Source organism: Mesitornis unicolor, unplaced genomic scaffold (assembly GCF_000695765.1).
Source record: "Mesitornis unicolor isolate BGI_N332 unplaced genomic scaffold, ASM69576v1 scaffold6739, whole genome shotgun sequence".
NCBI lineage: Eukaryota > Metazoa > Chordata > Aves > Mesitornithiformes > Mesitornithidae > Mesitornis > Mesitornis unicolor.
In genome coordinates, this window is record NW_010205130.1 from 67826 (window position 1) to 83189 (window position 15364).

At 35.6% G+C, this 15364-nt stretch overlaps 1 protein-coding gene across 1 annotated transcript in view; it reads right to left on the minus strand.

Moving 5' to 3' along the window:
* SMC6 (structural maintenance of chromosomes 6) overlaps positions 1–15364 on the minus strand; it is a 28889-nt gene that overhangs the window by 12878 nt on the left and 647 nt on the right. Inside the window, exons 2-16 of the mRNA XM_010191271.1 lie at positions 14507–14624; positions 13636–13741; positions 12355–12491; positions 11740–11801; positions 10944–11024; positions 9329–9430; positions 9026–9145; positions 8824–8922; positions 7594–7740; positions 7116–7204; positions 6520–6684; positions 5345–5523; positions 3973–4174; positions 3728–3842; positions 1325–1485 (exon numbers count right to left, since the gene is read on the minus strand). Of these exons, the coding sequence (XP_010189573.1) occupies positions 1325–1485; positions 3728–3842; positions 3973–4174; positions 5345–5523; positions 6520–6684; positions 7116–7204; positions 7594–7740; positions 8824–8922; positions 9026–9145; positions 9329–9430; positions 10944–11024; positions 11740–11801; positions 12355–12491; positions 13636–13741; positions 14507–14624 (1883 nt within the window). The remainder of the gene's footprint in view (positions 1–1324; positions 1486–3727; positions 3843–3972; positions 4175–5344; positions 5524–6519; positions 6685–7115; positions 7205–7593; positions 7741–8823; positions 8923–9025; positions 9146–9328; positions 9431–10943; positions 11025–11739; positions 11802–12354; positions 12492–13635; positions 13742–14506; positions 14625–15364) is intronic.

The window sequence follows — 15364 nt, forward strand, 5'->3', positions numbered from 1 at the left end:
CTGGTAATGAAACACTTACATCACTTTGAAAGTTAAGATAATCTTTGAGAGAAGTTGTATACTGACATATATACTGACATGAACAAAGTACAGTTAACTGACATATTTAAAACTTCTGAGATTACAGAAATAAATTCTTAACATTTAATTCAGTCTACACTATCAGCTATTAATACTGAAATTAAAATATTTACTTAGTATGTCTGTAATATTATCTGAATCTCAAAATAAAAGTATTCTATTGTCACCGATTTGCATGGTGACTGTTTTTAAGCTTTGAAATACATTAGGCTTTTTAAACCACCATTTTGAAAGTAATGGGAGAAAAAAAAACTAGGAAAAAAAAAAGGAGGTGGGGGAAGCCAAGTTTATCAGAGATACCTATCATGAATGAAGTCAAAAGCCTGAAAAAACACAGATGCAAAGTTTGGAACCAGTAGTGTTATAGGCCTAAGAAATTTTTAGCTGGCTAAAGTAGGCTTTGGTTTTAGCAGTAGAGCTAAAAGAACACTTTGATCTCTACAAAGTTAAGAAGAATGGGCCATGGTAGGAGATGTGTATACAGGTGCTTAGGACAGGTATAAGAATGGGCCATAACTTTTCTTTTCTCTCTCTGTCAAAATCATATAGGGGTAGTTCAATGTCTTATGTGGGGTGATAATGGGGAACCAATCAGGGCGAGGGGTATAGTAAAAGGTGATCATCTTACGCATGCTCGTATGATTTTGCTATTGTTAGAAAATGTATAAATAGGCTGTGAAATCGTATGGGCGTTGGAACACACCTTTGAGGGGCTACCCTCTGTGTTCCCCAGCGCTGCAAATAAAGAAGTGCCTGCTTAACTGCAACTGCGTAGATAAGTTTTTCTCATTGTGATTGCGACCCCGTCAACAGTAGGACTACGTATGCCAGAGTAATTTTGGTTTGACTAATCAGGCTTCCTTTGCACTAAACTACAATGCCACTGTTCAGGTATTAGATTTTTAAAGAAAGAGCTTTCACTCCATACTCTCTTTCAGCAAGCGTAAAATAAAAGGAAGGTAGCTACAAGTCCTGGAGTATTCAGCCCAGCAAATACCTACTTGCTGGGCAAGATTTACATGCCACAAGCTGAAGAATATCCATGTACAAATGTAGTTCGCATCTATCACAGAAATGCACTGAAGTAAAGAGGTTTTCCAGAATTCTCAGAAAGCATGCGTAAATTTCAGGAAGAAAAGGGAGAGACTGGAAAGTAGTGTACATGTAAATAGACAAATATGCAATTCCACTATTCATGTCAACAAGTGCAGATTTTATAAATACAACATTACAAGATGCTAACCTTATTTCTGCTTCAACATCTCTGCTTAGGAACTTAGGTCTGACGTAATCAGAAGAGTAATATCGTCTTTCAAATACTTGATCACCTTCAGCAGTGAAAGCTTCTCTACAATTTCTGGGAGGTCGATTAAGCTGCATTACTTCACGAGCTCTGTGGCTACTCTGAAAAATACAACGGCCTTATCATACCAATAGAAAAGCAACCATAATTAAAGATATCAATTTTAAACTTGAAACTTTAGAAGTTCTTACCCAGAAATAATTTCAATTCCTAATGAAAAATAAGAAATACAGTAATGAAAGATTGTGAAGAACAAAAAAAAAAAGCAAACGGTAACATCAAGAATCTGCTTTTCTTAGTTGAATAAGACATCGATGTTCTCAGAAAACACCCATTTAGTTTAGCTGCCTATTGCTTTTATTCTATTACAAATTTATCTGCATTGTAAGTTCTGTAGTCTAATCAGTCCCTTATAATTTGCCATGAGGGGGGTGGGCAGAGGAAATCACTAACCAAAAGGTCACTATGGACAGGTATACTTAACCGTCAGAAGTGGAATACGCATACAGGAAACAATTTTCCAAAGCAAGCTGTGACGTACGTCAAATAATATTCAGTTAAAGTTTGGGAAAACATGCTGGTAATAAAAAAACATCACCAGTGCCAGACGAAGCGGTCATTAAGTGCCTCTATCAGAGGCAATCATGTTATCCATTCAGAAATACCATTTTTTCCACAGAATACCCATTCAACTTCTTCAGATTCAGCTGAATTTGTTCAGGTAGGGCTCAATAATATTACGAAAATCAGTGGTTAGGTAAGGCAGAGGGGAAAGAACAAAACTAGCAATCCTGCCATGAGAAAAGCCTAGAAAGTTCAGCTGTTATGTGTCCCATTCAGTAACCACCACAACATTTGCTAAACAGTCAATCAGCTCTGCACTAAACAGACCATAAACCGCTTCTTTTCCAGGAGGAATGTCAGAGGACAAACTGGGAGAAGTTATTTTGGAGAAAAACAAAATCGACAGAGTAAACATCGTTAGTTCTGCTGCTTACAGAATATCCTGCTTTCTTTAAATAAAAATATATACATCTTATTTTTATCTTTGAATATTTTACCTGTAATCTTATCTGCAGGAGCTGGTATCTTCAGTAGCAACAGAAAAATCAAAAATCAATTAAGACCAGAAATCATACAGTGGTAGAAAACAGTTCATTAACATGTTTTTGTGGTAATTTGAAAAACAGACTTATCAAAATAGTATGTAATCTTAATCTTAATCAAGCACCAGTTGCTAGTCACCTCATTCAAATCCTACTTAACTGATCATTGCTATTTCTTTATTTTACCAGACTCTATCCACAACCATGTATCTTTGCTCACTCTCATCTCAAATGCTTTAACACTTCAGAGTCCAAGGGGCTTCAGTTGCTGCAGTAGGTGAAAAATAAGTTAGGCTGTGAATGCTAACAGGTGGCTGACTATTTCATGTAAGAGTGGGCAGCTGAAAATCCAAAAAGAAACTTTTGAACTCTCAAACACAAGCCTGCCACATCCACAACTGGCACATAGCTACAACTGGTAGGGGCTGGTTACAAATTTTGGTAACACCCCCACTACACAAAAATGACATATCTTGAATCCACCAATTAATAAAGGGACATGAGACAGAGACATCAGTTAGGAGGCTGATCACATGCACATGAACTATTTAGACTGGGAAACAAAACTGCTTAGAGGACCAGAAAGGTGGTGGTGGTGAACATCCCAGAAGCAAACAGGGAAGATCCTGGAAAAACTTAGGGAGAGATCTGTAGAGACAAATCCCAGGGAATGCCCTTGGCCAGTAACAGCCTAAACAGATATCTGAGCAGCTGCACAGCAGGAACCGGCAAAATTTTTCTGCCTGAACTTCCTGGACCAGTAGTGATCTCCATGCTGGGGACAGAAGTTGAGACCTATGAAGGTGGGAGGAGGGCAGAAAAACAAGCAAGTGTGTGGACATAAGAGTAAAAGCTCTAACTTTGCTGATTCTTAAATAAATCCCCGTATCTAAATCCACTATGGGATGCCAGTTTACGCTGTCATGCCCATGACAGAAAACAGCGTTTGAAGTGGGATACTGACAGTTTATCGAATGCCTTACCAGGAGCCCTCCAGTGGAAACGTATGTGCGTGTGTACTGCGCTACAACACTGATAACTGATACAGTCAGGGTCTACTGAGCCAGTAAGGGCCTCACCTCTCCTCAACAGGAGGAAATAAATAAAATAAAAAAAAAATAAATCTTTCTCTATCTCTTTTGTCCATTACAGACACTATCCATGAAGATATTGTATATGCTCCATACAGAGAGAAAATGCTTTTCTTGAAAGACCACTAGGAAGTGTAGAGCCTTACTTTAATCAGCAGGATTGTTTCTATACCCCTCACATCAATCAAACAATTGGCTACCACTGGATTATCTATTTCCAATGCTGTCAGAACCGATGGGAATTCTGGATGATGAACTCCTCTGAAGAAAAGAAGAAAAATCATCATTCATAAAGCTCGTATGAGACCCTTAAAGATTACAAATAGTTCTTTACAACTAATAATAATTTGAAGCATCAAAGCTAAGCAATAAAATTCAAAATATAACTTACCTGTGTGTAACATCATAAACTTTATTCTGAAATTTATTTACAATTATTTGAGGTCTAAATCCACGTGGATAATATTTTGACATCAGTTGCTGAAGAGCTCTTTCATCACTATGATTATCACAGCAAAATGCTTGAACTAGGCTCTTTAAACAAGATTCAACAGCCAAGGTCAGTTCAGCATCTTTTGGATGAATGAATGCACCTAAATAAACATAAGAACCAAGGCTTTAGGAGCCGTGCTCCGGAACAAAACCACTCAAGGTGTTTTTACCACGGAATGTTTTGTTTGGCTGTGTTATGTTTTTTCCTAAGAGTACAAAATAAACCTTTCTTACAAGAAGAAAAAAAGTAATTTTGTTTTAAGACAAAAGAAGCAGAAGAATTTAACTAAACGATTAAAAAATAAATTCTCTTTCTATAAAGACACCTATACATATTCAGAGGACTGCATTTTCATAGAATCATAGAATACCAGGTTGGAAGGATCATCTAGTTCAAATAGTTTAAATGAGATGAGTCAGCACCCTGTCAAGGTGACTCTTAACTCAACAACTCTTAACTTATTTTCTTCCAAGATCTTTGACAAGTCACTACTAACTTTCACCAACATACCAATTTTATGGCAGCTTTACAGGAATATATCCAAGGTGAATATTGCTTATCAACAGTTTAATGCTTTAAGGTTAATTTGCAGTTTCTCTGCCTTCAATGCTGCAAGTTAAACATGAAGATTTTCATTATAATTGCCTGTCTTCAGCAGTGCACATGTTTGTGCATTCCTAACTGGCTGGAAATGCCAAGTACTTACATACTTGGCCTTTACACTTACATCCAGAATACGCTGAAGCCATTACTCCCATTCACAAACTGAAAATAGCACTGTTAAGAGCCTGTCAAAAGACTAACGAAACCAAACTTTTCAAGAAAATCTCAATTGGTTCTCAGTTGCTCCATGCAAAACATCTCAAGTTTGACAAGCCCACATGTCATCCACTGGACATTTTGAACTAAATCTGTCCAAAAGCCAAACAGTGCTGTCCACTAAGGAACAGGCAGTCAAAGCAGAGTAGCCTGATGCTTAGAGAGTATGGGGGAGTCACAGGGGCGCACTGAAAGTCTCATTGTAACTATGTAAAATACCTTAATAAAAATAGCTGGAAAAGTGAGGAAAAACAGATGTTAGCTAGTTCATGTGATAAAAAGGGCAGAAGCAAAAGATAACCTACCAGGATAAAACCTTTAGGCCAGGAAGTACAGAAAAAAGGCATCTGAAGCTCCTTAAATAACAAAAAAAGTCTAAAAGATCACTGTTTACATTAGCAGCCATGCAATAAATCCCATGAGGATATATTCTAAAGACTGTCATTCTTACCTAGAGGACCAACAGGTTTGTGTTTAAAGTGCCCTTGTCTATAGGCTGTTTCAACTGCTTCAAGAAATGCTGGTACATGTGGTCCAAATCTTTTCAAGGAATTTGTTTTACTATCTTTCATCTCACTCAGCTGCTTCTGCTTAGCATCCAGTGCTTGTTTCACATCATAATCTTCTCTCCTAAGAGAAGAGATTTTTTTTTTTCAGTATCAGCAGCTTATGAAGCCTTAATGTGATTAAAATAAAGTCTCACTTTTCAAGTACTAATAGGACAATGTATCAAGGTGTCAATATTTCAATGTACAGGTAGCTACACACATGCAACAATATTTTGATAGTTTTGAGAAACATGAGACAAAAGAGCAAGAAACAAAATTACTACTTTGCAATAGTTTTTTTTAATTTCTAACAGTTTATAATAAATTAATTTCTAATTATATGCTTTAATTTCACTGTCTTCTACAAAGGTCTTTAACAGAACACAAAGTAACTTTTGGTTACAATAACTGATAAAAGACCTTGAAACTAATACATCAAGTACAATAAGCAAAAATTCTCAAGTCTCTTAGGACAATACATGAAGTCACCACCGTAAACCCTTCTGGCAATCATTGTTCAAGTTCAGATTTCCAAACTAAGGCCAGACAGTGTTTTATTTCTCTAGTTTGGCTATGGGCTAAATAGGTGTTTGAACCACTTGCTTTAAAGTCTATAAATTTGCCTTTAACTATAGACAAAACAATTACCCCAACGGTATCTATTTCCTTGTATCATGTGTATCTTGTGACACCATATCAAGATGTACTAGTGTATGAAACAGCATGAAAAAATTTAAATCATAGTTTGACCATAGCATGATCAGAAAATAAGAGGCAGATAGTGGGAGGAAGAAAGAAGGGCACTAAACTGACAGTATGGATTTATATTAGGCTTTAAATTAGTAATACCTTTCACGTTTAATGACAGAAAGTTCTTAGTTTTCCAAACATTCCTAAATTAAGCTACATCGTGCCAAAACCAAAAGTTTAGCAAGTCCTAAGATAAACTAGGGAAAAAAAAAAGAAAAAAAAAGAAGAAGAAACTGAGGTACAATACCTCAGAGAATGCAGATATTTAAGGGACCTCTCCTTAACTTGAAATAAAGGAAAACAGTTACATTCAAAAAGCATAACTTACCTAAGTCTAACATGTTCTTCCTTATACTTATCTATAGCCTGCTGAAACTGATCCATTTGTTGACCTATCATTATTTCTTCATCATGGAATGCCTTTAACTGTTCCCTTAAGTGTGCAATTTTCCTTTGTTTTTCCAATTTTTCAGGCCCTGAAACCCTATTAGCACTAGAAAAACATTAAAAATCAATACTTCAGTATTTTAAAACGACATTGATGATTTATATGTGACAGAAACTGTGGTTTACTACCTGTATCATACAAAAGATTTATTTATAACACATAGCTCTCCCCAGTTACGTTCCTATTACATTTAGTTAAAGGCATATTTGTTTTGCAACACCATGGAAGCTAAAAATGTGTACTAGCACCAACAAAAAAGAAACATCTTTTTTTCTGCCCAATTATCTCATCAACTTCTAGTCAAGATCTCAGTATGCAAAGAAGCAGGATCAGAAATATTTAAGTGTCTAACTAGATCCTGCTAAAGTTTAAATAAATATTTTCTGTTACTGCAGATTTCCTCATTAATCAGAAGAGCTCACTCCCTGAATACCCATTCCTTAAACATACATCATAATCACTATGTCTGTATTTACCTGCTTTTCAGTTCTTCAATTCGTTGATGTAGCTGTTCATCATCTTTTCCCAGACGTTTTAACTCAGTTTTAAAACGGTTATAAATAACCTACAAAGGAAATAGGATAAAGTAGTTTAAAGTAGTAAATAAACAAAAACAAAAATTAATTCCAGAAAGAGCTAGCTTTGAGCAAATAAACACTGAACTGCATCAAAAGAGACAACTTGAATTTCAAGAATGTGAAAAAGAAGGAATAACACAGTTAATTTAAAACATATTTGTTTTGACCTAAGCTTAACACCGCTTAACATCTGTGTAAAGATATAAAACCTATGGCCCCCCAAAAAAGAAATTACTTGTAAGTTAGGCAGGAAACTGCACCTATTTGGAATTGCACTATGAATTCAGGAAGCATAGACACAAATGGAGAAGTACATATGGGTAGAGCATAGATTAAAGCTTTAAATAGGTACAAACTTCTAAAGTTTTTTGCCTACCTCAGCTTCATTGACTGCTTTTCTTCTTGCCTGCACATCAGCCTTCAAAGAAATACACTGAGGATGCAGGGCTTGTGCTTCTTCACTTATTGTTATTAACTTGTCTTGTATTGCTTTGTACTTTGCTGCCGCTTCATTCACTTTTGCCTTTGGGGCAAAAACAGAATGATACACAAGTAGTAATGAAGCAAGATTTTCTTCAAAACCTCTGAATATTACAGAAGAAATCTCTCAAAAGAATCCATCTGTGATGTCCCATTTGCTTTTTTTTTTTGTAAAAAAAATAAAGTCATTGCCACTATGGATAAGCTAAGATGAAAATTCCAAAAGGAACATACTCAGGAAACCAAGACTACCAAATCTGTGAAGTAAACAACCTTCTTTTCTAACTCATGGTTTCCTCAAATACAGGACTTATACTACAATGAGGTCAAGTACCATGATATGGAAAGAAGTGAAACCAGTAACTGGACAATGTTCTTTCAACATTACACGCACACGTTCAGTCATAAAGAAAAAACGTCTGAAGTGTAAAACAAATACATACTTTAAAAAAAATGAGTGCCAATTCAGAAACAGAAAGTTTGAAGGAGTTTTAATAGACTGAAACGTTCAAAATAATGATGCTTGGTGTTTCTCTCCAGAAGATATATTTCTTATGTGAATGTGAATGTTGGGCAAAATTATTCTCTCCTGCTACCCACAGACGTTCTAAGTACCATCCAAAGAACTTGTTAAATTTCCAGATGCCTCCTGAAATCACTGATCTTTTCTACAGCCAATGATACCTGAGGAAACCTGTATGACAGATCTCAAAGATGCTCCAATTTTACAGAAATAAGCACTAAGTACTCTCAACAATAAAACAGTTTAAATTACTGCTCACTGGTGTATGCAGTGCTAGTCATCTCAAATTGCCAGACAAAATAATAAAACCCTTACCTGAAACAAAAATACCAGCATGAAAACCACACACAGCCCTACTAAACAACAGAAACAAAGAGTCCTAATATGATTATCCACTGAAATGCGGAATGCAGATGTTACTGTTAAGTTTTAGATGGCTAAAAAGGTGTGTAAGTGGGAATGATCTTAGCTGCTTGTAAAAAACTAAGATGACTGGTTTCAATAGCTTACAAGCTAAAGGACAACAACAGTTTAAATATTATTTCTATTCTTGAGTCAAGGAGCCAAAACTAGAATAACATTTGGTTTAAACCATATATGTACCTGGCATTCTTCTACCTTCTGAACAAACTTATTTTTATTTACTTCTTCAGCTCTGATGCCTTCTTTGATTGGCTGTATTTCTTTCTCCATCTCACTCACCTAAATAGAAGCATGTATTAACATATATCTGAATGTCTGCAGAAGACTGAGAATAATTTTAAGTACATTTATATGAGGAAACGTATTTTAACAAGACATTTACCACTGCCCATGCCATTTGATGTTTCAATTTTTCAAGATTATTCCGCATGTCATTCACAAACCCAATACTTTTGTAACGCTTCTTTTTTTCACAATAAAGCTGCTTAAGTTCTTCAAGACGCTTAAAACAAAAGAAAAAAAGAGATTCAATTGTGAGTGCAAAATGCTGTGATACAATACAAAATCTTGGAAAGATTTCTCTTTTTAAAGTGTAATGTCACTGAGATCTAACCAAAACAGTTTAACTCCATCAGTTATTCCAGTGCTCAGATCTGTGCTAATAATTACTTTTAAATTTACATACCTCTACTCCTTGTTTTATCTGATTACATGTCTTTTCTTTAGTTTTCATAATAGATGAATAATCTTCTTTCATTTGTTCCAGCTGAGTTGCCTTCATAAAAAACTAAAAAGGAACAAAAAGATGCAGATGTCAGATTGAACAGCTTATCTATATGAACCTTAAATAATTACCATAGAAAGACCACTCATCCCAACCGCCATGCAGGCTTTATTTATTCAAAGCAAAATAACTGGTGGGGTATTCCTGGATAATGAACTACCTTGACAGTGTACCAGTTATTTTTTTTAATGTATCAATGTCCTTAGAGAAAAGAAACTTCAAAAAAAAATTTGTTTTGCAAGTGGATGACTGCTACAATCAAATAGTGTATTGGGTCTAGCTGGGATGGAGTTAAGTTTCTTCATAGCAGCTATTATGGTTTTAGATGCGTGACAAAAATAATGCTGGTAACACACTAATGCTTTGGCTATCATTGAACAGTGTATATCTACAGCATTAAGGCCTCCTCTGTTTCTAACTCTGCCTTCCCAGTGAATAGACTGGCAGGGTGTGCAAGAGACTGGGAGGGGATACAACCAGGCAGATGACCCCAGCTAACCAGAGATATTCCATCCGATAAAACATCATTCTCATGGTTCAACCCCAGCCGGCAACTAAGCCCCATATAGCCACTTGCTTGCTCCCCCCCTGTGGAATGGGGGAGAGAAGCAGAGGGATAAAAGTGAGTAAAGTCATGGGTTGAGATACAGATAGTTTAATAGGTAAAGCAAAACCTGCGCACACAAGGAAAGCAAAATATGAAATCCATTCACTGCTTCCCATCAGCAGGCAGGTATTCAGCCATCTCCAGGAAAGCAAGACTCCATCACACACAACAGTTAGTGGAGGAGACAAAGCCCCATAACTCCAAAGGTAACCCCTTCCTTCTTTTTCCCCCAGCTTTTATATGCTGGGCATTATGTCATATGGTCTGGGATATCCCTTTGGTCAGCTGGGGTCAGCTGTCCCAGCTGTGTCCCCTCCCTACTTGTTGTGCACCCCCAGTCTACTCACTGGTGGGGTGCTGTGCGAAGCAGAAGTGGCCTAAATTCTGTGTAAGCACTGCTCAGCAATAATGAAAACATCCTTTTTTTCAGCACAAATCCACGACATAACTCCATACTAGCTATTATGAAGAAAATTAACTCTATTCCAGCCAAAGGCAGCACAGTCATGCTCAGCAATGAAAAGGGAGAAGAGATGGTTTAGGGGGGTTAGCCATCTTTTGCCTGAGAACTGGCTGGGCATCAGTCTACCCATGGGAGGTGGCAAGTGATTGACTTTGCATCTCCTATTTTGCTTTCTTTCTCTTCTTCCAGCTTTTTCTTCATTTTTCTTAAATTATTTTTATCTCAATCCACAAATTTTCTTGCTTTTACTCTTGCTTTCCTCTTCCTCCATATCCCAAGCAGAGGGCAGCAGGGAAGGGATGTAAGTGACTATGTGGTGCTTAGCTACAAGCCCCCAAGGTCATTAAAATTAAGAATTCTGATTTTTTTCTCCTCCAAATGCCACATCTGAAAATTTGAAATCAGTATTCTAATGTTTAATCAAAATATTAAATGTTTTTTCTCACCTTGTACTTGTCACCTTCATTTTTAGACTGTAAAAAGTGCTTACTCATCTCTTGGGTTAAAATAGACACAGGATTATCTACCTGTAAAAAGAAATTACTTTCTTTTTATTTTAAGTTTAAAAGTTCTTATGCAACTGCATATCCACGAAAGTGAGCAAACCATCTTCCTGTTTCCATGCCCAAAAATTCAGTAATAAGCTGAGAGAAGTAGATCCAGAAATTGAGATTTCTACTCCTTCCAAACCCTTTTTAATAAAAAAAAATTTAAAAAATAAAAAAAACAACAAAACACACACCCACCAAACCAACCAACCAAAAAAATCCCACCAACCCAATGACAAACAAACAAAAAAAGTAAAAAAAAAAAAAATCTAACTCCATGAAGTACAGGGTAGAACCACAAATCACAGAACCTACAGAATGGTAGGGGTTAGAAAGGACCTCTGAAGATCATCCAGTCCAACACCACTGCAACAGCAATAACCAAAATAGTAAGCAGAAAATAAAAAGCTCCAGGTATGAAAGAAACGTACATATGCTACAATTTTCATTAATAGGATACGTGACTCACAGATCACAGATGATAGCAAATAGTTATGTCTGTCATAGAATCTTATTTTGCATTGTATGAGATTTAAATTTGAATTTGCTTTTGCCATTGCATCTGATCTTGAAAACATGGAAGAGGTGAACCTTTCTCATTTAATGAAATGGAACATTGTTTTTTATTTGAAGAATTGTAACATCATATGCTGATGTCTTAAATTGCACAGAATTTAAAAACTATAGCAATTACCTGTATATTAAAGTGATCCAGTATTCCTACGAGTTCCTCTTTCTTTGAAGAAACTAAGGTCCCTAATAGTAAAACAGAAAGGAAAAATACCAATAGGTCCAAAGTAAAGAGACATACAGTGTCCCAGCCTTTTGTTCAATCTAGTGGTTCTTAGTAAATGTAAAAAATCAGATTAGAATTTTTGTAACACAGATTTAGTCCTAAATGAGAAACACAGTTGGCTGGATTTTTTAATCTTTCTGGCATATTTGCATTTGTACAGAAAGACTTCTAATTAAAGTCCCTCCCTTGCCTCTTAAACCCTCTGAGACAGAATTTTGGCAAATCAGCAAATTCAACAAAAACTCAGAAAGACTAAAAACTATGTTCAGCCTTATCACACATCTTTTCATAAAGACAAATACTGTATGACCCTGCATCATGTAGAATCTGACACAACTGCTTTTGACACGCTAAAATATGCTTAGTCTAAGGCAAATGCAAAAAATGGACATCATCCTTGAATGATGAATAAAGACACAATCTTTTACTAACAACAAGGCATTTAAAGCAATGAAATCACTTAAAGAGCTTGTAAGGCTGAGAAAAAAAAAAACCAAACAAACTACCACCAACCAGATTTGCTTTTCAGTCTGTAACTTCTGCTTCCATCCAGATTAATGCGCTGATTCACAATAATAGAGCTACCATACACTTCTGGTTTAAATGCATCTCTACCTTGGTTTCGCAGTGTTATGGAAATATCCGCAGAACTAAAAGTAATAAAAAAGACAAATGAAATAAGTTCCAAATCTAATAAATTAAAAACATATATATCAGAACATTCTAATTTTCAACAAAGAGAGTCACATCTTGTACAGGTCACAACTGGAAGGCATTCATAGGATCAACTCAAACAAGATATATTTATGTTGTTTGAGCCAAACCAACATCGGAGACAGATGTCCAGAAAGGCTGCCTTACGCTGACCTGTTTGTACCTTCTATGCTTCAGATAATTCATGAGCCAAAAGAAAACAGCTGTGAGAGCAGATCTGCCCCACCTTCCCTTCCTGAGTGCCCCTATCTTTACATTGCAAAATCAAGTCACTTTTTGGTTGTTCTCCTGTCCCCAAACTGGCTTCTGTAGAAAACAGTTGCTCAGCTTCTACAGCCATTCCTACCTATAGCAGAATGCATAAAGTGTTCTTGTAGAAAAGATGAGAGGTGGTTTCAGTTCTGAATTTAGATCTTCTGTTTCTCAAGTGAATGCTGAAACATTAAGTTATTATACATAAGGCAGGTCCTGCCAACAGTTTACTCCAAATATCCCTGAAAAGAAAATCCTGAGGCCCTGAGTTACAGCTTTATGTAAACTTTTAAACCTCCTCTCCTATCTTTTTATTGATTCCCCTAAACATGTTATTCCCACTCTTGGAGCAAACATAAATCCACTTCCTGCATGTTCAATAATTCACCTGTATGTCAAGGTCTTTATATTGTACATTCATTCATGTGACCAGAAAGACAGAAAAATAATTAACCTCGCTGCTTGCAGAACAATGATAACTGGTCTCCTATTATTTTTTTCTAATGAACTCAGTCCTTCTGTAGGATACTCAAGTACATCGTGGAAGCAAAACACAAGAACTGGGAAATATGCAGGACATACCACGATGTTAGCTAGTTCAGAAATAATGGTATACTACTGGTAAATTACTAGTAAAATATCTAATGTGGTTCTTGTTTGCAGTTTTGGCACTTTTGTTAAAATACAGTCTCTTCAGTATTATCCTTCTTATTCAAACCTAGTAGGCCCCATAAGATAGGGGAGAAAATGAAGGTCAACAGAAAAGTGATCAGCTAACCCAAATCACTAAACAACATGTTCAACCTTAAAACTAAAATTTTTACTTACGTCTCTCCATCTTGTACAAACATTTTTAACGCAGAACCTCTATTAGTTGCAGTGGCTTTTCCTCCAAGTCCAACAATAAGAGCAGTTAATACAGAACTTTTTCCACCTGTAACAGAAGCATTAAACTTCTTTAAAAAGCAAGTTCCCACAACTCTTTATCTGGTTCACTCATATAATAGATTTTTGTTTGACTGCTTGTGTATTCAAGCACTTAAAGTCCAAATTCTGTCCTTCTTGAACAAACAGAAAATAACAGTAACTAGAAAAATATCCATCACTTCCAAGGTTCTCCCTAAAAAAAAAAAAAACAAACCAACAAATCCATGCTGAGCCAACCTTCTATTACTTCTATTTAGCAATTTGTATCCAACAAGAAGGAAAGAATCTCCCTTTCTTTACAAGCATAGAGAAAACATGTATACAACAACAAAAACCACACTACACATTACCATTTATATAACTACCTGAAAGGTTTTAAGCTGTCTTTCAAAAATTGTCTTTTGAAATTCTCTCTCAAAAAGAAGTAAACTTGCATAAATAATTTCCTTATAACAGTCTCTACATGACATATACTTGAACTGTGCATTTAACAATGAACATGTGTACATTTGGTTTATCTATAATTTTACATATGATTTAGCAATGAAAAGACTTATATTCACACTATCTATTGCAAGTCTCAAAATTTAAGATCTAACTTTTTCACCAGTCTTGAACTATTGGGATAGACCTGTGTGGTCCCCAAGTCCAAAAATGAATTCACCTCAATTCCTAAAAGATGGCTAGGAATTCTTTCTCAAATAAAAATTACATCTTCTAAATTATTAACAAAAGCATTCTTTGACAGAGAAAATATCCAATTAATACTTACTTCCATTGTTTCCAACAACAAAATTGACATTTGATCCAAACTGAAAAGGCCCCAACATTGAATGGCACATAAAATTCTTCAGCTGGATACTTTCAATTATCCCTACTTCCCCTACAGTCTAAAGAAATAACAATTAAAACTGATGTTATGTATGCATTTCAATGAGATACAGTTTATCTATTTTAAATATAATAAAAACTCAAATGGCAGTATGATATAAATCATCAATAGTTATTAACTACAAGAAAATCAGGAGGGTTTCATGACACTATGAAAAGTCACTTGCTACGGAGCAGTTATGGAATAAAATAAGAGGGAAAGAAAAGCTGCTCACTCACCCATAGTAACTTTCGCTTCTCCCCACAACTAAATTATAATTAACACAATATAAAAGATTAAGATCACAGATTCCATACAGTTGTCAGAGCAGTAATAAAGAGCATCATAGAAAGACTTTTTGTTATTTGAATACTACTATTTCTGAGAATTCTTAGCACAGCTTAGAAAGAGGGAAATAAAATTTGATCAGGAAAGGGAAAATGAAACTAAAAGTGGGACAGGCCCAGTGTTCAACTGCTGAAGTATTGTTTTGACAGAAAACTTTAGTTTTATGTTCAGCACTTCGAAAAAGCAATGTTTTCTAAGAAAGCAAGTCGTCGGGAAAAATAAAACTAACCAATGACAGAGAACAGCTGCTGTTCAAGAAAATGAAGTGAGGAATAATGCTTCTGCAATACCAAAAAAATCAACCATGGTAACTTAAAACGCATAAGATAGCATTTGCAATCTCAGAATTTTTTTTTAAATCCTCCATCAAATTAAAATTCATCTATTAGAGAAAAACAGAAAAAAATGGCA